This window comes from Rhopalosiphum maidis, chromosome 1 (genome assembly GCF_003676215.2).
Source record: "Rhopalosiphum maidis isolate BTI-1 chromosome 1, ASM367621v3, whole genome shotgun sequence".
Classification (NCBI taxonomy): domain Eukaryota; kingdom Metazoa; phylum Arthropoda; class Insecta; order Hemiptera; family Aphididae; genus Rhopalosiphum; species Rhopalosiphum maidis.
This window is the reverse complement of record NC_040877.1, coordinates 71,325,232-71,347,367: the sequence shown is the minus strand read 5'-3', so window position 1 is coordinate 71,347,367 and position 22,136 is coordinate 71,325,232. Positions and strand designations below refer to the sequence as shown.

Below are 22,136 nucleotides of genomic sequence, written 5' to 3'. Positions count from 1 at the left end.
ACTGCTTAATGAATGGATCCAATTGAACTTAATATTTGTTAAAAATGCGAATCCTTCAGTGGCCTTTGTAGACTATAGTTGGTACCTCTACAGATTACATTGTGTATAATCTAATAGATTTAACATTTAATGCCTAATATGTGGTTGAATTACATAAAGTCACTAGCAAGGTTACGATATTGAAATTATGTAATATATTAAATAAACTACCTGTGGTAGAATCTCGAAAGTCCGATAGAGTTCAGACCACGTGTCGTCCAGACTAGCAATTCACTCAAGTAATTGAAGGTTTTTCAAGAAGGCGATTGTAAACTCCACCAGATTACTGGTTGAATAAAAAAGTCTAATATAAACTCCGCCGGCGTTTCCTAATTACGAAAAAAGTAATAAAAACCCTATGAATTGCGGTAAAAATCGAAAATGATGGCAAACGCATTGCGAATATAAATATAACATACTAATTGTGGACAAATTTTCAATCATTATTTTTGATAAAACAATTATCGACGTCAGGTTATTTGTGTTTGATATCTAGGATTGGTATTATTATTTACATATCTATGCATCTAGCTACTCTACTAATGACTATTTTTATTAGTAATAAGTTTGTGTCAGTGCTTTTGAGACGGTAGTTAAAATATTTTAAATCAATTTAACGATAACTTTACTCATCGTGCCTCTATAAATATCTCTCATTTTTATTTTCATATTAATGAAATGATAGTAGAAAACTCCAAACGATTGCTCTTTTCTAAGACACAAATATTTTTAACTTACCTTATCATTTTTTTTTTTTATATATATATATATAGCTTTTCCTAAGTTATGAAAAAGTGGTAAAGGGAAATAATTCTGTCCTCGGTTTTTAGTAGGATAAAAAAGCCGGTTCTAGGTTCACACCCCACACACCCGATGCACCACGACACACCCTGGCGCACCCCGTTCCATTTATACTCTTTAACGTGATGAATGGTTAAAGTTGCAAAAATAATTTCGCGTATCGAGTTCTTTTATGATATTATGATAACCAATAGTATTATATAATTTTCATGATGTATATTATTCCCCTCTCCAAAATGGGTTAAATGTCGACTAAATATTTTACTTCGGCAGACGTCCCCTGAATATAATATAATTATGTTATCGCAATGTTTTCGTGTGATAAAATAACTTAACAAAACTTTGAATACATGTTAAAATAATTTATGTAAATTTTACTATTGGTTATCATAATATGATAACCAATAGTAAATATATATATTATTAATAATAAAAATAATAATTAATAATAATCATAAAAAAAAAAAATAATAAATAATAATTTATTAATTATTTATTATTATTAATATATATATTATTTGATTAATCAAATAATATGACTTACCACGTTCACTGGATTTTTGGGGTGTAGCTAGTCTATTGGTATTTTAATGGGACCGTTGTACAGTATTATTATTTTAATGTAGTATTATGAATAATATTATATTAAAATATAATATTAATATGTTACAATTATTTGCGTAGTCAAATATAATAAAATACCTACATTACAATATTCATTATGACAAATATATGTTCAAGGGCTCAAGATGTATTAACATATATTTACACCGTAAATGTTACATATGTTGTAAATCTAAATCCACAGACTACATGTAGAATTAATGCATACGGTGGGGATGAAGCCCTACTTCAAACCATTTTGGTTAAATGTGTTTGCCCCACCTTCAGATTGTTTGTGTAAAAACGCTCGAGCACATAATACAACAGTGTATGCTCCCCCTTTGATATAACCATCTGCGAATGTCCTTGGTATCCTTGAACTTCACCTTATCGTATTAACAATATTTTTACCAATTGCTTATAATATATAATCATAATTATTAACCTATACCAACTTTACCAATGTCTACAAATTTAATTGAAATTAATGTAATATACGCATAGCAGGTTCCTAAAATATATAAAAAGAATTTAGAACTCACTAAGAAACAGAGTGCCGTTTGACATTGATCAACTCATACGCATTGTGTAAAATAGGTGTCTTGCGTTTTTGTTTATGATCTTGTCTACATATTAGAATAATATATAATTAAACATTAGTTATTCTGAGTTTAAAAAGTGTGTGTGCTATCGGAAGATATATGTTTATGTTTTTATAGGCTTGAATAAAAATTGTTTAATTCCTTACAAATTTCAAAAAAAATATGTTAACTAATAAAATTAAATGAATATTTCTTTATTTTGATAATTTGTGTTTAAGAAAAAATCATTAGTTGCCGAAAGGTAAGAAAAAATATATTTTAATTTTGATGAATATATAACATACATTATTAACTATGATACGGAAGAAGATAAAATAAAAACTTTTCCATATATTATATGAATACAGTGATATGTATTATTTACACAGTTTTTAAATCAATTTCAAAAAATAATTTAGTCAATGGAGCTAAATTTAGAGTAGAGTTTATAGTGTTTTTATAATGATGAAGTATTTAATAAAAATTAAAGTTAAAACAACGAATTTTCAAAGTGTATTAAATATAGTAATGATATGATTAAGATTTAAGTAACATTTAATTATATTATTTAAATCCTAAATAATTTTCAATTGTGTGTATCTATATAAAAACCGTACCATATAAATATAAAATACATTATCGTGTATAATAACGATGATTTTGACTTACTAAAATAAAAATAAAAGAATGTAGTACAATTTATATGCTTAAAACTTTTTTTTTTAGTTTAGAAATAATACATTTCAGTGTATAAAAAATTTCAAACTACTACTTATAGAACAAAACATATTTCCAACCGTTTTAATATTTTTAAAATTATTATAATTAGAATAACCGAATATAATATAATATAAATAAGTTTGTATTCAATTGTTCAATCTTTGTAATAAAAATTGGAAAAACGTTTCCTATACAATGCAATTTTTATAAATTTTCAATCTATACGATAAATTATTAACACTCAGTTTCGCCAATATAATAATTACCGATAAAATCAATCATCACAATTTTAAAAATAACATAAAATAAATAAATAACAATAATATGCGTTTCCTAGTTTATCATACTTAATAACCTAAATCATCTAAATATCTAAAATAAATTCAATGATCTCTTTTTCATACCTTTAAGATGTATATATGGCGAATGAATAAAACTATTTTATTGTTATTATAAAACAATTTAATAATATAAGAACTTAAAAACTAACCAAACAGGTCGTTGCATAAAAAAAACACGAGAAAATAATTTGACCTTGTAATTTGCTAATAACTGATGACTATATGCGCGTAGGTGTCATAATATGACCATTTTTTAAATTTAACTTTTATATAATTTAAATCATATATAGACACGTTATTCAATTAAGATATTATCTATAACAGTTTATGAAATACGGAACTATATAGACTATTACTTATCAGAAAGACCAATAACTAATAAGTAAGGTTGTTGTTTCTTTCTAAATAATAATAGAGGAGGATTGTTGTAGTTTTACAATGAACATTTTTTTTTTATTGTTGTTATGGAATAATACATTATTTTCCACTTTTTTTCTAAATTAGCTTAAAATAAGAGAGCTACAGTGTCAATTTTTTATTTTTATTGAATACAAAATTGGATAGGTAATAAATGGTAAAATATTGATTTCAAGTGGCGTTCACTGGATTAAATTACGTTGTATACAACTTTAAGTAATACAATTTTAAATACACATAGAACTATTTAACCAGTAATAATTAGTAAACATACCTACATTGGCTATTGAGTATAATAATTATTATTTATTAATTAGAATAAGCGGAAGATTATGCTTTAAAATACTCACAGATTTTTTAACACAATGATAATTATTTACTTTAAATGAACATTATTTTAAAAATTGTAATGTATTGAATATGAATTGCAAGGAACTTCACTTCTATTACTTATAATTCTAAAAAATGAAATTCTAAACCTTTTTTTAAGCTATACTTATTTTATTAGGTATAATTGTAAAAGAACTACTGTAAAATATAATTATAGAACCAAATTGAATATTATACTAAGTTTGAAAAAAAAACATATTTTAACATTTAAACAGTTATAAAATAATTTAGTATTTAACTTAAATTAAATCCATAAATCCATTTGGTAAACTATAATTTATTATGCTACAAAATAAAAATGTTTAAATTCATTCAGCTCTTTGAAAATTATTTAAAATAACTTGATACTTATAATAAAGTTGAGACAAATTAATTACGACCATTTTTGAAAATAACAATGATTTAACTCGATCTATAATTTTCATGAAATAATAAAATAATTTCTACAGTCACAAAACTTAAACTTTAAAGTGATTTTTACTTACTACGTTATAAGATCAGCACAGATATGTCATATTACTCATTATTATGAACTTTTTTGAACTAGATTTACCAAGAAATTATTACAAGAAAAAAATTAAAATTCTCAATTAACTGTTTAAACAATAGCATCATTATTCCACTTTACTTATTTTAAATGTATATGACTAATCTAAAAATACTTGCATCTTTCTGATTGAATTTTAAAATTAAATTTAAAAAAATTAATTTATCTAATAAACATGTGCATTTAATGTAGTTATATAGTTATAGTGAGTCATTGAATTATTGATATGTTCTCCTAAAAAATACTTATGATTATTCAATGAATATTTTAAATAAACGTTTTTACCTTTAACATATAAATAATTATTAATTTAGAATTTAAAAATGTTTAGGCAGTTAAAAGTTAACACACTTTTTTCGACTCTGTTAAAATATATTAAAATCAGTTGTTGAAACGCATTAGGCTATCGTATTTACCTATATTGTATATTTGTATATATGCAATATTAAATACTACTATATTACTTACTACTTACTACAACTTAGCTACTATTCATTACAAATACTTCTCACTATAAAATGTATATAATATTTTATATTTAATTATGAAACCCTTAACATGTACAAATATAATACAAATATAATTTAGGTATATGTATAACAGAAGACAAATAAAAACATGTTATCCTTACTATTTAGTCCTTATGACTAAACAATAGGAATATCGGTTATAAAAATATAAATGTTGTAAATAGTTACATCTTACGTAGGTACTCTGCATCTTATGATTTATGTCATTTATATATATATATATTGTATAAAATATATATTACGTACGCGTATAGCATAGGGAGCATGTTAAATCAACAATAACTTAACTATTCTCGAAAATGTTTAAAATCGCGAATCAAACAATCACAATGGAAACAATAAAACGCAAACTGGTTTATTCTACTGCCAATAGAATGTTTTCAAACTGAGCAAAGCTGCTCAGTACTCACAGACCACTAAACTAGTATCAGTGACCGCGTACTACGGTGTAAACACTATTCAATAACCTAGACTTGACTTAAGCATTGTAACAGTAACAAAATATGTATTTGTTTTGATTATAAAAATATAATATTTTACGCTCGTTGTTCTGCTCCTCAATAGATTTTGTTGATCCGAAGGATTAGGTAAGACATTTTTAAGATAAATATACATTAGTTTCAAGTCAAATTAGAGTAAATTTTATTTGATATTTACTTAATAATCAGACATAAACAATTCTTATTCGTAGCAAATTAGGTTTTCCTATTTTATGTTTATGTCTTTTTTTTGACAGTTTATTTATAGAATAATTTTATACGAATTGTAAAAAGGCACCAAAAAGAGATAAAATAAATTATAAAAATCAGGATCAGTAATATAGTACATACCTACCTACTACTTACAAACAATTATGAAAAATAAATTAAAATTAAAATATTTCTCCGAGTTCACTCATAATAAATTGTTTTTAATAATAGCAGTGTTATTCTAATTAAAAATATTAATACCCAAACTACTATCCTATTTACTGTTGAACTTTATAAATAGAAAAAATATTTAATGACTGAAATATTTTACGATAAATATTTTTAAATCAACTATGATAACTTAAAACATTTAAATATTAACAACAAAACCATACGATTTTATCCTATTATCATGGATATAGCTATACATATTTATTTTAAGAATAACTTTAAAAATCGTATATTTTATGGAGACATGGAGTACATATAAGAACATATATGTATAAATGTTTTAATAAAAATTGTTATATAGTATCAAAAATATATATAAATATATATAATAATAATGAATAATTATTTAAAGTTATATTTCTATAAAAACTACCGAATCTATAAATTTATGCATAATATAACTTATATAAAATAATACAAAAATACTGAATAATTTTAAATTAGTCATCATTGTAAAAAACATGTTGTGTTTAAATAAACAAATCAAATGTTTAGCTAAAACTTAACATTACTATTACAGCTACTATATTATAAAATACTAGAATAAATAAAAATCATAGCTTAAGTCATTATGATTACTATTTTTTTTAATCACTACTACAATATTACGTTCCTTGTATAGTTACGGTAGGTTGGAGGTTTATAAATGATTACGTAGGACGAACGTGGGTAAAACCCTAAAACGTACAGGAAATCAAATAATTTTTAAAGAAACCAAGAATATACAGTTAATTCATATTTGTTCATGTATTTATTCTGTGTATATCTAAATGTAACTAATGTAAGCCGTGTCACAATCTTAACAAACGTTAACAGAGATATTTACAATACAATTATAAATAATTCCCTTAAAACCTATAGCAACAGGTTCTTGTGAATTTAGATGTTTTTTACACTTCGATGATTTCACACTTCAGCACTAAAATGTGTTGCATTGATCACATTGTTGTATTAATTATTATGTTTTAATAATGAAAAAAAAATAGTAAAAACAAATTATATTAAATATTCTAACAAATTGATGATCATTATCAAAAATATAACTGATGCGAATTTCGAATACTTAACATCTGTGAATATAGTATTTAATTTACTATGATTTAAATGTTTTAAAAGTAGATACAAAATCAAAGAAAAAAGCCTTGTAATGTATTTTTGGAACTGCGTATGATAAGTCGTACAGAAGCAGGTATAATAAAAAATTTGTATTCAATACAGGAACTTTGGCTTATTTTAAACAATAATTTGAAGGTATGACAAATTTATAAAGAAATAATACTTATACTAGATACGTACTTGCCATATTTATCTAAATTCAATAACTATTAAATAGGAAACATAAAATATCAAAAATGAAACAAGACGAAGTTAATATATTATATTAAGTAATCGGCCTATTTAAAACATGTAAAAAAATATTAATTGCTAAGTTTTTTTTTAATTCAACAGAAATATTGGGTTTAAAATATTTATTAATTCAACAAAAATTATGTTAAATAACTAATAATTTAGTGAATTGTTTAATTGTCTAACTCGAATCAAAAAGGGTAATAACCATTAAACTAAACGTTTGACAATTTTCTATAGACATTTGATAAAATAACCTTATAATTATAATATAATAAATTTATTTATATATGTTTTATAAATAGCTTCACATAAAACTATTACACTTTCAATTTATCAAATAGTTTATTGTCCCTTGACCCTTAGTAATAATGATCATAAAGTAAAAAGAAACTTGAATGTGTGGTCATTAAAATTAACTCATTTTATTGTTGTAATTAGTAATGCAATTTATGAGTTATGGCCCTATAAAAATGAACTTGCAAAGATTTATAGCAAATATATAATCATTAAATATAGGTTATAAATTAAAAATGGATTGTTAATAAGCAAGATTTATTTAACAAAATTAATACTGTTAATATAAGTAAGAGTTACAAATACAATTAGTATTTAAATAAAGCTTAATGCTAAAAAAATTGAATTGATCAAATTATACAATATTAATCAAGTATTTTATAAACTACTAAAACAATAATCAAATTATATTTTATAAAATTGAAACCCATGTTAATTCATATTAGGTAGTAAGTACTATTGTAGTTTAAATATATTATTTATTTTAATTCCCAACTCATTTTTAATTATTAAAATATGAAATTAATAACATTATTAATTTTTAATTTTTAAACAATTGTGTTAGAACACAATATAATATTAAAAATAATAACTACGTAATAAAAATTACGCACCACTGGCAAATAACGAAACAACTATTCTACAAGATTCTGCAAATTATAAAGAGTGGTTATACGAATCGGGAAATAAAAAATAATAGAAATACCCCCACCTTTCAATATTAATACCGATTATGATATTAACCTACCAACAACTTAAACAACATTCTTGTCCTGGATTGCCGAGTCGGTTTCCGCAAATCAAGTAAATATATTGATCCATGGGTTCTTAAAATATATTATTTATAATAATTTGAACCACTAATAACTGATAAATTAACTAGTTTATTGGATTATACGCATTTCAAATAATGCAACATACTTTTCATTTAGCTAAAATTGTTTTATGTCTAAATTTATTCGACAAAAATTGTATTTATTCGTTTTATATGTTACGAATTACATATACTTCATGCTGTAATAAATTTATCTTTAATACATTTTAATTGCAAAAACTCACAAATTTAATATTTTGATGTCTTTTAAATAGTATTTTGAATTCATTTATCGTGTAATTTTCAAATAAAAATAAATTCTTAAACATATTTAATTAGCCAAAAATTTTTATTGTATTTTTACAAAATCATAAAATTGTTATTACGACATAACATTAAGCCCTTTAGTCGTAACCCTCCTACAGATGAATGAACAGCAAAATCTTTGTCCGGAATTGTAATAACAATCGAAAAGGAGTTTACCTTCAAAATATAATATGGTAACTTAAAGATAAAATACGCCTCGCTAATACCATAATATTAAAGTATATCTATAACCACATTAATATTTTGTAATAACTAAATTTTTTAAAATAAAATATTAACTAAAATAATGTTTACAGTACCCACTTTTATTTTGTCCAAACTTCCATAAAATAAATTTATACGTATTTAAAAACATAGATTATAGAATTTAATTTTTTTTAAATTTCAGTGATCTTCAAACATCTATGGATATACTCACTTCTTACTTAAATTATTAAATTTTTAATATCTCTTATGCATGCATGTAATTCACTATATAATTCAGTACCTACTTATTATACCAGCAGCAGTAATTATCTCAAATCTAGTTTGAACCACAGGATTTTTTTTTTTTTTTTAAGACTAATTTTGTTACATACTATGATTACATGTTAGTAGTTATACTCAAATAGTTATATCTTTTCCGGTATATCAATAAACAAATACTACTTATAGCATTATAATTTTAAGTAAACAAATTATTTACTAATAATTCACTTAAATTATTTTATATTGGCCAAATAAAAGAAAATATTAAGTTCTTTTAAATTAATTAGTTTCATTTCTCTTGTAATGTTTAGTTCAAATGATTTTTCACAGTTTTTTCATTGTACACTATTTTACACGCTTCTATCTGTTCGACTCATTTTAATTTAGTAAATCGTTGAACAATAAAATAGCATTACTATCATTTTTTTTTTTTTTTTTGAAATTTGACATTTTAATTGACAGCCTTAAAGTAATTTAAAATGTTTTACGTTTATGTGTTGATTTAAGCCTAGATTAAAAGGGACCAGAATAGCCTTGATATAACAATGTTCGTTTCAACAAAAGCTAAAAAAAAAATAATTTATACATTACAATTAGTTATATTTTATGATTTATAAAAATAAAAATTCAGTAATAGAAATTGTATTTTATTTTATGGTCTCCTGCAAGAATTTTGACCTTGGGTCCTAAAAATTCTTAATTCTAGCTTAAACGACGTCGTGTATAATTCACAACAAATTTCTTTAAGTAGATTGTAGTAGGTATAATATAATAAGAAATTAAATATATCAAATAAAATTAAAAAAATTATCATAATTATATTATTATTAAAGATTTCCTTATTAATAAAATTCAATATTGAACATAACAAACAACATATTATAATAATAATATTATGACGGAAAATCAGATAATGTATAGAGTTTACTGTCTATGCCAACGTATATAATTATCAGCTAAAGTAAAAAAAAAAATATAGTTATATAATATAATGATACCAATTCTTTTTACCTATAGTAGTAACTATTATTATAATGTTTCGATTATAAAATTATTATTGGAGTACGTTTTTATATTATGGTTGATATAATATATAGTATTATATTTGTATGTTAAATTGTTAACAACAACAAAATGAATAGATATCGTATTATTACATATATATTATACAAAACTATAGATGAGCATTTTAAATATTTTCATTTTTTAAATGTCATAAATATATATGTATATTAATACTGTTTTGTTAAAATATGGTGTGTTAATTTTCCAGTCACCGGAGATAAATATTTATCCATAATTAATAAAAAAAAAAAAACTAATACTAAATTTAAATGTAAATATAAAAAACGTGCTGTACCACAGACATCATTAATATTTATGATTATGTTAAAGAAATAGGTACAAGGAAGTGAATAGAAGACGGCAGTTCACAGGCTCTAAATTTTAAGCCGGTTATATAATAGTATTTATGTTTATATCATAATATAGTGTATACCGATGGTTAAAGGCAGACATGTTTTGAGTACACGTTTATGAATATAGTTCAGGAACCGCGCTTGAAACATATTTTTATTATGCCATATTATATTCACAGTAATTTAATTTTTGCGAATGAAATTCAAAAAATAAAAGCTTAAAGAAATAGTACTTAATCAAAATGTATTTATTATTGATGATATAATTCATTTATGTAAATAAATACAAGTAATACGTATCAATAATCTAACTAATAAAATTGCAATTATATAATATGACAGTGATGATAATGAAAATTAAGTATATATATAAATAGATATAGATATAATATACAAGTATATTATATGAATATAAGAGGCAAACTAGAGTATAGCGAATTATTTTAAATAAGTACTACATACAAATATAAAAACGCCTTGTAGGATCTCATTCTCATAGCTATGTACCTTGTACGACCTATATGTTTATAATGTACACATAATAAATATTATAAATACACACATCTACTAATATACAATAAGAAAGGGGACAATTTATTATTGAACTAATTGAATCTATTATTTTAGAATATTAACTAAATCTATAAGACATAATGTCACCAACGTTAGGCAAAAGGCAAATAATATTTTCAATACAATGCGTAACAATAAACAATGAATAACAATAAAATTACGAAAAAAAATATAAACAAAAAAACACAAATACAAAATAATAAGCATCATCTATCTGATCTCTTTTTCTAGAAATAATATACCTAGTTATCTACGTTTATACTGGGTGATTATTTTATCGAACTACACGTCTTATTACTTCAAAATCTATTAACTTTTTTGAAAATATTTTATTTAAATAATTATATTTACCATATTTTTAGCGTAATAATTGTTTAAGTGTTTTACGTTTTTGAATGAAAACATTCAACATTTTTAATATCATAGCAGAGTATTTTTCGGAATATTTCGATTTACAAAAATCAAAATTCGGATTTGTTAGAAAATTACGAATAGTTTATAAGTAGTATTTAAAGTATAGATGAGAAAAATAAGTAGACAAACATTTTGCGGGGGATTCTTGTTCCACTCCACTCCATTAGAAACTAATAATTCTTATCAAAAAAATAAGTGTTTTCGAGATAAAAAAATCAGATTGTATTTAATAAATTTAGATACCCAGTAAAGAAATCGATAAATTACTTTTAATAGCTATAAGGTGTTACTAATAATGTATAAATGCGTTTACCTATCACATAATAATATTATAAACCACAACGTTTGATCATCTTTACGTGAATTGGAATTTGTTATTAAAACTAGCAACTACTGTATTTAAATAACTTAATATGAAAACCTAACGTCTGTTGATATCATCATTCGGCAACCTAACCTTGAATATTCACAAATTGTGCAGTCAAAAAGTATATATTTTGGGGCTTTACCTGCTGTCTACTATAGACAAAGCGAATGGTTAATCAGTTTAGTGTTGGTACAAAAAAAGGTTTAATAATATGATAAACCGGATAAACAAGTGATCACTGGTCGCACAATTACTAGTACATCGTTATAATTCACAAAAGCACCATAATTATTACCGTACCGGTTAGGATATACGTTATTTTAATATATAACGGCATGTGAAAAGACTCTATTAATTAATATTTTAATAATTTAAATAAGTTGTACTAGAACATAGTTTAACTTTATCTAACTAAAAGATTAGCATCCCTACTAATTATTATCATCAGTTTCCTTCAAAAACCCAAGAATACGTAAGGGCCTTAAAAATTGCTTACTGAAGTGAAATTATTTAAGTAAAAAAAAATCCATCGTTAGATACTCCATTTTTTTTTTTTTTTTACAATAATGCTACTAAAATTGCTAGAAATGTAGCAATTTTGATTTCCTAGCATATATAGGTTAGATTAATTAAATATATACCTACGTAGAACGTTTTGAATATTTACATGTGAGCATTCATTGTCTCCAAAAATGACGAGTAAAATACCTACAAACCGGTTATAAATCGTTTCCTATTGATCCGTACCTATGCAAAATTAAAACGAATAACATTATCTTAATATATTTTGAATATGAGCGTAACTTATTATAATATAAGTAAGTAAATTAAAAAAAATAAAACAAATATTGCGTTTATGTTATTATTCATAAGCGTGTTTGTATGTAATACACATTAAAAAAATTGATATTTGTTATAGAGGTAAGCCAGTCACTACCTAAGTACATTTTAATCAATTTGAAAATAAGCTACAAGTATTGCTATATTATACAAGGTTAGGTTAAGTTTAACGTTAGGTACGTTAATTCTATAAGGTATTGAAAATATAGTTAACTACTATTTTAAATCTAATCAAGATATGTGTGATAAACTGATAAATGATAATATGACTACGTTTTTTTACTATTATTTTTGACACAATTGCCATTGTGTAATTATGTATTATTTACACTTTTCAGTTTTATTATATTTATGATTGAAATAATATGTATATAATCTGATACTGCAATGAAATACTTTGATTTTGAATACATTTTTAGCTTAATACCTTAAATAATATGGTCCTTTTGTATAATGATACAATTATTTTCTTTTTAATAGTTTAAAATCTAAAGATGGAAGAAATCAATCTCGATCACGTACATGAAACTAGTGGTGACGTCAATTTAGCAGTTAAAATAACTGATGCGTATAAAGCATACAACTCATCAGCCGTCGTATTAAATGGATTTAACATGAATGTGCAAAAGGGAACAATGTAACTAGTTTTTTTTATTCATAAAAAATGTATTTTTTTATTACCTAATATTATTTTATTAAATTTTTTCCAATAGATATGGCTTATTGGGACCAAGTGGATGTGGCAAAACAACGTTACTTTCTTGTATTATTGGCCGAGGTAGATTGGACTCTGGACACATTCAACTTTCTGTAAAAAAGAAAAAAGAAATAGGTTACATGCCGCAGGTAATTGCAAAACTATTATAAAAACCGTTATTTTATTATAATTAAAGGTATAAATTAATACAAATATGACAGATAATAACAGAACTATATATGATTAAATGGAACGGTGGATTGTGGTATATAGGTGTATGAAAAAAAATTCAGACTGATTTCGCAATATACTCCTCGTAAGCTCGTGAATACAAAATTCTAGATTTTAGATATTATAATATAACCAAAATACTTTTACCGATCTACATCGTATTATAAATCTTGAAGACTTTAATCATTGGTTCTCCTTCTATCATAATTATAACCATTCAATAATTTGATATATTCAAAAAACGGTTTTGTAATTTACACCGTAATGAGAATAAAAATTTATTTGATCGTCGGTACCTACTCTCGTTGACATCGAGACTCGACGGTCACGTATGACAATAATAATTTTTCGAGATTTTTAACTACCCACCGGCTTATCTGATAATCATTACAAATGTTGACATTCCCTCCATCATAATCGTGTTATTACACAGTAATACATTTATGGTATTATTATTATAAATCTATTAACCACAAACCATAGACAATGGCATAGCTACATATAAAAACAATCCAATGCAAAATACAGTGTGAATACAGAATAGGTTAGAGAAATAGCTGCTCTGGATCTAAAATAGAATATCTTGTGTTATTAGCTTCTCGTATATCAATATCTTATACTCTACTATCGAGTACGTACAAGTTAATGGATATAAAACAATTAAATAACTATCTACTTCATACATTTACATTTCTTTAAAAATACATCTTAGTCTTAATTATTAGCAAATTATTTCCCTGTTGCCGTGACCTTTATCGCATTAAATATGTAACCCGTTTATTGACTGTTTATTAATTTATCGTTGATTTAATAATATAATACATAACTTGGATAATCAATATAATATATTGTCTATACAGTACCCTTCAATGTAACATATTATATCATTACATATTATTAGCGATTTAAGTAAAGCTACACTATTCTGTACCTATAGATACTATAATATACCGATATTCAATTAAATACACGTTGGCATGATACTTGATAATATTTTTAATTTAATACTTTAAGCATTAGCGAGTATATCCTTCTCGTTAACGAGTAAACGTTTGATCGGTAAATTCGTTAACACGATATACGAGGTGATCCATGTACTGTGAGATACTATATATTTCATAAAACACAAGCGTTTTTGAAAATATTTAAAAGTATTGTAGTTCAGAATCAGGTATTAAAAAAAAAAATTTAGAAATTTAAAAAATACAATGATAAAAAAATGGTAAAAAATAAATATTTTTTAGAACATTTTTATTTATAACGACTCAGTATTAAATAATATGTTTTTCAAATGTAAATAATTCTTTTAAATATTGCGTGTTACGTTAAATGAATAAACTGGTATTTATATACTGCAAAATTAAATATTTTATGGGTAATTACTAGAAAAATAGATATACCTACCTATAATTAATATTTATTAATATTATCTATATGAATATGAATATTATTTAACTTTTATATTAATAAACTGATATATTTTAATTTAGGATTTAGCACTTTACGAAGAATTTAACATATTAGAAACTTTCCATTATTTTGGGTCTTTATACGAAATGTCTTATAAAGATATTATCGATAAAGGTGAAAAATTGATCAGTTTAATGGAGATGCCACCGTCTAAGACTCAATTTGGTTCAATGAGGTAACTTTATAAAAAAGTATAAACGTAACAAACTTTTGATTTCACATTGATAATATAATAATAAGAAATAATTTATAGCGGGGGACAGCAAAGAAGATTCTCCTTGTGTACTGCTCTTTTGCACGACCCTAGTTTGTTGATATTGGATGAACCTACAGTTGGACTCGATCCAATCATTAGTGCTAGGTAGGTTTTAATAGATGGTAAACAATTAAGTCTATTTGGCTTTTGGTGATTATTATTATAAATTGTTAATCCTATTATTAATTAATTCATTACTATAATAAACACAATTATACAAATTATTAAAATTTTAAAAAAAATTCATCTATCCTTCTCGTGTTGACTTGTACTAACATAAATTCAATTTTTATTTTATAAATAATTAATTAATTAAATAAATACATACCTACTCATATACTAAACTTCTATATAAATGTGTAACTATTTAGCATATGGGAGTATTTACAAGATTTAACAAATCGTGGAAAAACAATAATTATCACAACTCATTACATTGAAGAAGCACGTCTTGCAAATACAGTAAATATATTAATCATAATTAAATGTTTATGATTTTAAACTCAATTTAAATTTAGATAGGCTTAATGAGAAAAGGCGTTTTACTATCTGAAGCACCTCCATTGGAAATTATGGCGTCTTGTAATGCTGACACACTTGAAAATGCCTTTTTAATACTCAGTCAAAAGCAAACTTCAGTTAATACAGAAATAATAGTTGAGTAAAATTAATTTGAACTTTAGCGTAGATTTTTACGTATGTATAATATACCATATGTTTACTAATACAGTAATATAACTTATTAGGAACAACCAAGAAGAAAATCCATACTACAGCCAGCCACGACATCACTGGAAAAATCATCATTTTTCTCACCAATACGGTTTAAAGCTCAATTATTAAAACATTGGTATTGGAGCGTCAGGAATTGGACGTTAGTATAAATCGTTATACTGTTATTAAACATTCAATATTTAAACTAAAATGTGTCAACTATTTATTTTAGAATCATTTTATTTGTTTGTCTCTTACCAATTCTCACTATAATGATTTATAATTTAACCATTGGACAAGCCCCAAAACCTCTCAACATAGGAATTGTCAACTATGAAAATCCTTCACATTGTTCATATAACCCGTTTGATATATGTGATGGAAAAATCCCACTAAGTTGCAAATTTGTGAAAGAGATGGAAAAACACGATTTAACTTTGGTATTTAATATATTACATTTTATAATTTAAAATATTTAATCTTTTTAATAATTCAGTATTTTAGAAACTATATTTAAATATTATTTCTTGAAATCAAAATACCTATGTTTTCTTTATTTTAATCAATGTTAAAAATAATGTAAGTAATAAATTTAAAAATATTATATAATACTGACAGACAAAATACAATGAAGAGAACTTAGCAAGACAAGACGCAAAACATGGTTTAACGTGGGGTTTCGTAACATTTGAAAAAAATTTTACTGATATGATCGGAATGAAATTTGATAATCCGTCAATAATGAGTTCACGTGATATAGAAGAATCTGCAATAAAAGCATCACTGGATATGTCAAGTAATATTTTAGTATTTTAATTATATTAAACAAAATAAAATAATCTGTTTTTATTTCAGACTATGTAGTAAAAACAATAATTCAAGGAAAATTACATCTAAGTTATAAAAGTCTTACTAAAGCTTTTACAAACTGTAATAAAACTACGGTAACTACGACGTTAGATCCAGTGCCAATAACGGTAAGAATGTAAACTAAATATTAATTTATCAAAAATCGTTCACATTTTATTTAAAGTAATATTTATTAAAATGAAATACAACAAAACAAAAAATGTTATTTTAGTTGATGGCGCCTGTATTTGGATTATTATATGACATTAATATGTCACATTACGGAGCTGCAGCAATAATATCCATGTATGTTAATATTTAAATTTATATTATTTATTCTAATTTATGAATTTAACTGTAATTACTAACTTACTGACTAGTATACGCATATTTTGGAAAACTATTTTCGAAGTAAGAACATTTTAATTTCTAGATTTTTTCATACACCACTAAAACAAACAGCAGTTAATAATGATAAAAATGTCTCATATAGCTATACTTCTATAGTATATTTGCACTTAAAACTAAAAAGAAAATTTGAAATGCTTTTTAAGTTAATGTCATCAGCTGAACTAGTGGGATGTGGCTTGTCTAAGATTTATATATTTTCTAGTGTTTCAACTTAAACCAAGTTTTAAAAATGTTTTAGATTGGAATTATACCTGACATTCTTGTTCACGGCGTTATCAATTAGCATGGAAAAAAATAGCGGTTTAATTGAAAGGAGTCTTTCTTCAGGTCATTATAAATACATTGAAAATATAAGGTTAATTTTTTAACTAAAATTAAATGTATTTTTAAACAGGACTCACCGTTCTTGAAGTCATTATTTCGCAATTGGTGGTACAAATTACAATGTTAATTTTTCAAACTATCACAGTATTCATACTACAGTTCATTGTGTTCGACCATCCATTCTTAAGTACATGGACAACGCCTTTTATACTTGTATTCTTACAAGGAATATGTGGGACATTTATGGGTAGGCAAATTAATTTTATGTAAAAATTGAATTTCAGATTATGCATTTATTTATATAAAAATTATTTAATTGAAATACTCACATGGTTTGAGTAGTGGTTTTTATGTTAATATTTTAGAATTTAATAACTACTTATACTATATTATAGGTTTTGCGGCGAGTATTACTTTTGATGAAGAAAAAATCACTACGTTCTTTGGAATATGTTTGGTTATGTCACAAGTATTCTTAAGTGGTAAGTTCTTGATAATAAACTTAGGATTAAAAAAATTATTTATATTTTATTTTTTAATTTAGGTATTATGTGGCCTTTAGAAGCTATGGATCCAATATTAAAAAAGATTAGTCTTTTTTTCCCGTTAACTTTATCAGTTGACGCATTTAGATCAATAACTGCAAGAAATTGGGGATTATCTCATCCAATAGTTATGCAAGGATTTATATCAATAGTGATTTGGATATTTGTTACAATTTCAGTTTCAATATTAAGTCTTAAGTTAAAACAAGGTATTAAAGCGAAAAAATAAAGAACACCAGTTGTAATTTGTTTAATATTAATCGTTATGTTGTAACTCTGTATTTAAGTAAATGATGTAATATGTAAATATAGTTTAAGATTTATTATTAAAAATGACTATGATTTTTTTTAGTTTTTAAACTACATTATTGGACATAAGTAAATTCAATCACAACATTTTTTCAATTATTCGTCTAATACTCGTATGTCTAAAATATGTTTTTTATTCTATGAAATACAACCAATTTAATTAAATGTATATTTTGTTAATCATAGATATTATAGTACTAATTAGTGTATAATACAGTAATATATTATGCCTATCTTAATATAGTTACATAGTAAAACAAATTTAGGTCATGCCATAATGGCATGTTGATGGTATATAATATACCAAGATTATTAACAACGTGGAAAGTTTATACTTAACGCATATAATACATATATATGTTTTATAAAAATAAAAACAACTAAAAACATAAAAAAAAACAAAAATAAAACCAATAGGCGATACTGCCACTACTACGATGCAAATGCAACAGCGACTACTGCGACTACAGTTAGTAGTAGCAAATTGTAATGATGTACCTACTATACCTACTATATAATACTATTACTATAGTTACTACTACAGAACTGACAGTAATTCACTAACTCAGTACTAGTATTGTACTATTGTCTATTACTAATAATAATACATATATTTAATTCACCTAAATCGAAATACAAGAAACTTGAAGACTGAGTTGAAATTAAACTTTACAGGTTAGACTTAGAATAATAAATAGTAATTGAGCAGTTAATTTATGGTACTTATGGTTTTGCTTTGTAAAAGAAATACAGCGAGAACAAGAAGTATCACGTATGTAAGTATATTAATGTAAAATAAATAATTTATCACCTATGTTTAAAATTATTATTATTAATTTAATAATATTTGCTATTTGTATTCATAATAATATGTATTTACTATTTAATATAATAGGTATGTCTAACATTAAAACGAAATATTAATTAAAAATAATATTTTTTTAGAAATATAATAATTTATAACATTACAATATAACTATAATAATAAATATTGTTTATCTGCATAATAAATAGATAATAATTTAAAAAAAAAAACTATAATAATGTAATATATTTTCATTTCTTTTAATATTATAATTAGTTACTTCCTTGACAACCTATTTTTACTAAATAATCGATTAGTATCTAAGTATTTATTTAATATTTAAAGGATAAATATCTTTGATATATTTATACATTAAATATATTATTATTGAAATCAAAACAATTTAATGTATGTTTTGAAGTGAATTAATAATTATATACCTATAATAATATTATGAAATAGGTGATATGTTTAGCACTATTTTAATACTTGGTTTATTGAATTTATCCGAAATTACAACTAGTCTTCATTTTTGCGAACCTGATAACACAGGATTAAACAAATGTCATGATGGTGGTTGCAATAATAATGTGTACGATCAAGAAAATATTTGCTTATGCAGTTTTTCTCGAAATATAATGAATGGAAGATACTGTGGTATTTATGAAGATAAATGTACAATAAATCCATGCGCTAACAACGGAAAGTGTATATCTGGCATAGGATATTATGTATGTGAATGTATCAATGAATTCTATGGTATTAACTGTGAAATTCCTATAAAGAAAAGCAAGTTAATTTTATTGTTACTTAAAAATAAGTATAAACATATTAAATATAAATGGCTTCCATATTTGTTATTTGTACAAAACCATCAAAGTGTAATACTTCACATTCATCAATTTCGTTTATTGAGAAATGTACAAAGAAAATAAACAGGAATAGGAAATAGAGTATATATTTATGTGGATTTAATCAGTTGATATGAAATTTAAATTAAGGCTTAAAGGCAAAGTGATTTAAGTAATCTTTTAACTGTGTCTTGCATTAAAATTATGTTTGATTACTTTTTTAATTTTTTACTAAATAACTAAATAAGTAATTTTTAGAGCCTACATAATTGACTAATTATTACATTAATTACTATTTATCATAATTGTTTATATTTATTTAAGTTAAATGCTATCTTTTATTTTTTGAAGATGATACAAGCAGTAAAATAAGAAAACCTTCATTATTTTATCGAATAAAATCCAAACACGGAGAAGAACTACATTTATTGCTTATAGCCAATACTTTTGGAGATGTTAATTATAATGTAATTATTAGAGGCACATTAAGTAATTTTCGTTATAAACTGAATGACTATAAAAAAAAAATGAAAATTTCTGATGCAATTAATTTATGTTCGACAAATTTGGATTCTGAAGAATTTAAAATAAATAATTGTTATGGCCCTGATAACTACGACTGTCAAAATATGTGCAACCTTATACCAAAGTTATATGGTAATGAAAAAAAAATGGAAAAATAAAACGAATAAACACTAAATCCAATTTTCAGGTTACGATAGTGAAGTAGAAATCGCACTTATTGGCCCTTACTTTAATACAAAAACCTCACTTAAAAGAGAAGATATATATTATGACTTATACAATACAACCAGAATGGGTGGTAAATATACACTAGAAGTACAATTATACACCACAAACGAAAATAACATTGAATATAAAATTGATTTTATTCAATTTATAGTTGATGACATAACATCGTTATGTTTACCAGTAATGGAATATTTCTCTTACACTAAACAGTAAGTTTTTTTTTAAAGAATTAGGTAATAACTAATACATAGATGGTAATTAGAAGTCGATGATTTAAAAACTCTCATTCTCGATCTCTATCCTTTTAATAAGATCTTAGGAAAAAATTGTACATATGTTAGTTGGTAAATTAAATAAAATAGTAATCACCACTAAGTATAGTAAAATACAAATATCAGTATCTTAAATAATTAAAACTGCACATAATTACATATTATATTATTATATGAATTTTAAATTAAAATTGTATTTATTATAAGGAAATATATTAACATATTAAAAATATTAGAAAATTATATTAATAAACTAAAATGCTAGTGGGAGTTAAATATTTTATGTTAAGTGATTTTATAATCTGAATGACGTTATAAATGTATTGATTTCACAAGAATATTTTTTATCCGAAATAACATTTTGTAGTTGAATAATTTCTTCTATCTTTAATATTTAAAGTAGTTTCTAATAGCAAAATTCTCATAGTGTAACCAAACTAGTTTCTATTTAGTACATATGTAGGTTAAATAAAATAATTAATTAATTTTAAAATAGTTGGGATAAATTAATAAAAAAACATTGAAAAACAAGAAAGTTTTCACATCGACAGTTTTTTTCAAAAATCGATTTTATTTTTTTCTTGTAACCTAAAAGAATTAACCCTAGATATTTTTACTAAACATTTATATTAACATTTCTTAGACATCATTTAATTTTCAAAGTATTTTAACTTTTTTAAATAATTCATTATCACATACAAATTTTAATTTTTTTTTATTTATTTAATTATCTAAAATATATTTTTGTTTTTAAATAAGCTAAGTAAAATCTTGAAGATATAATGAATGGTTTTAAATATGTTTGAATTCAAATCTAATATATCTATATTACGATTAAGATGATCTATTTACTGATGAGATGCATTTTAATCCTACTTAAACAATTTCTATGGTT

General features: G+C 23.7%; 1 protein-coding gene across 2 annotated transcripts; it reads left to right on the top strand.

Moving 5' to 3' along the window:
* Positions 1-2,214: 2,214 nt before the first annotated feature.
* LOC113560831 (ABC transporter G family member 23-like) lies at positions 2,215-18,633 on the top strand. Of its 2 annotated transcripts, none has more exons than XM_026966928.1 (16): positions 2,215-2,286; positions 13,235-13,391; positions 13,468-13,600; positions 15,173-15,327; positions 15,406-15,513; positions 15,780-15,870; positions 15,927-16,064; positions 16,155-16,282; positions 16,355-16,562; positions 16,741-16,918; positions 16,978-17,099; positions 17,204-17,277; positions 17,621-17,709; positions 17,777-17,953; positions 18,102-18,188; positions 18,251-18,633. In XM_026966928.1, the coding sequence occupies exons 2-16, from the start codon at positions 13,249-13,251 to the stop codon at positions 18,478-18,480; spliced, it is 2,061 nt and encodes a 686-aa protein (XP_026822729.1). In that variant the 5' UTR covers positions 2,215-2,286; positions 13,235-13,248; the 3' UTR covers positions 18,481-18,633. The 2 variants fall into 2 exon arrangements, with proteins under 2 accessions (XP_026822729.1, XP_026822728.1); XM_026966927.1 differs by lacking the exon at positions 2,215-2,286 and adding an exon at positions 5,392-5,556 and having other exon boundaries at positions 18,251-18,629.
* The last annotated feature ends 3,503 nt before the right edge of the window (positions 18,634-22,136 follow it).

Excerpts from the sequence above, each read along its gene's own strand:
- LOC113560831 (XM_026966928.1), top strand. The coding sequence starts at position 13,249 with ATGGAAGAAATCAATCTCGATCACGTACATGAAACTAGTGGTGACGTC. Across the intron at positions 15,871-15,926 it reads AAGCACGTCTTGCAAATACA|ATAGGCTTAATGAGAAAAGG; the intron begins GTAAATATATTA and ends ATTTAAATTTAG. Across the intron at positions 17,100-17,203 it reads TAGATCCAGTGCCAATAACG|TTGATGGCGCCTGTATTTGG; the intron begins GTAAGAATGTAA and ends ATGTTATTTTAG.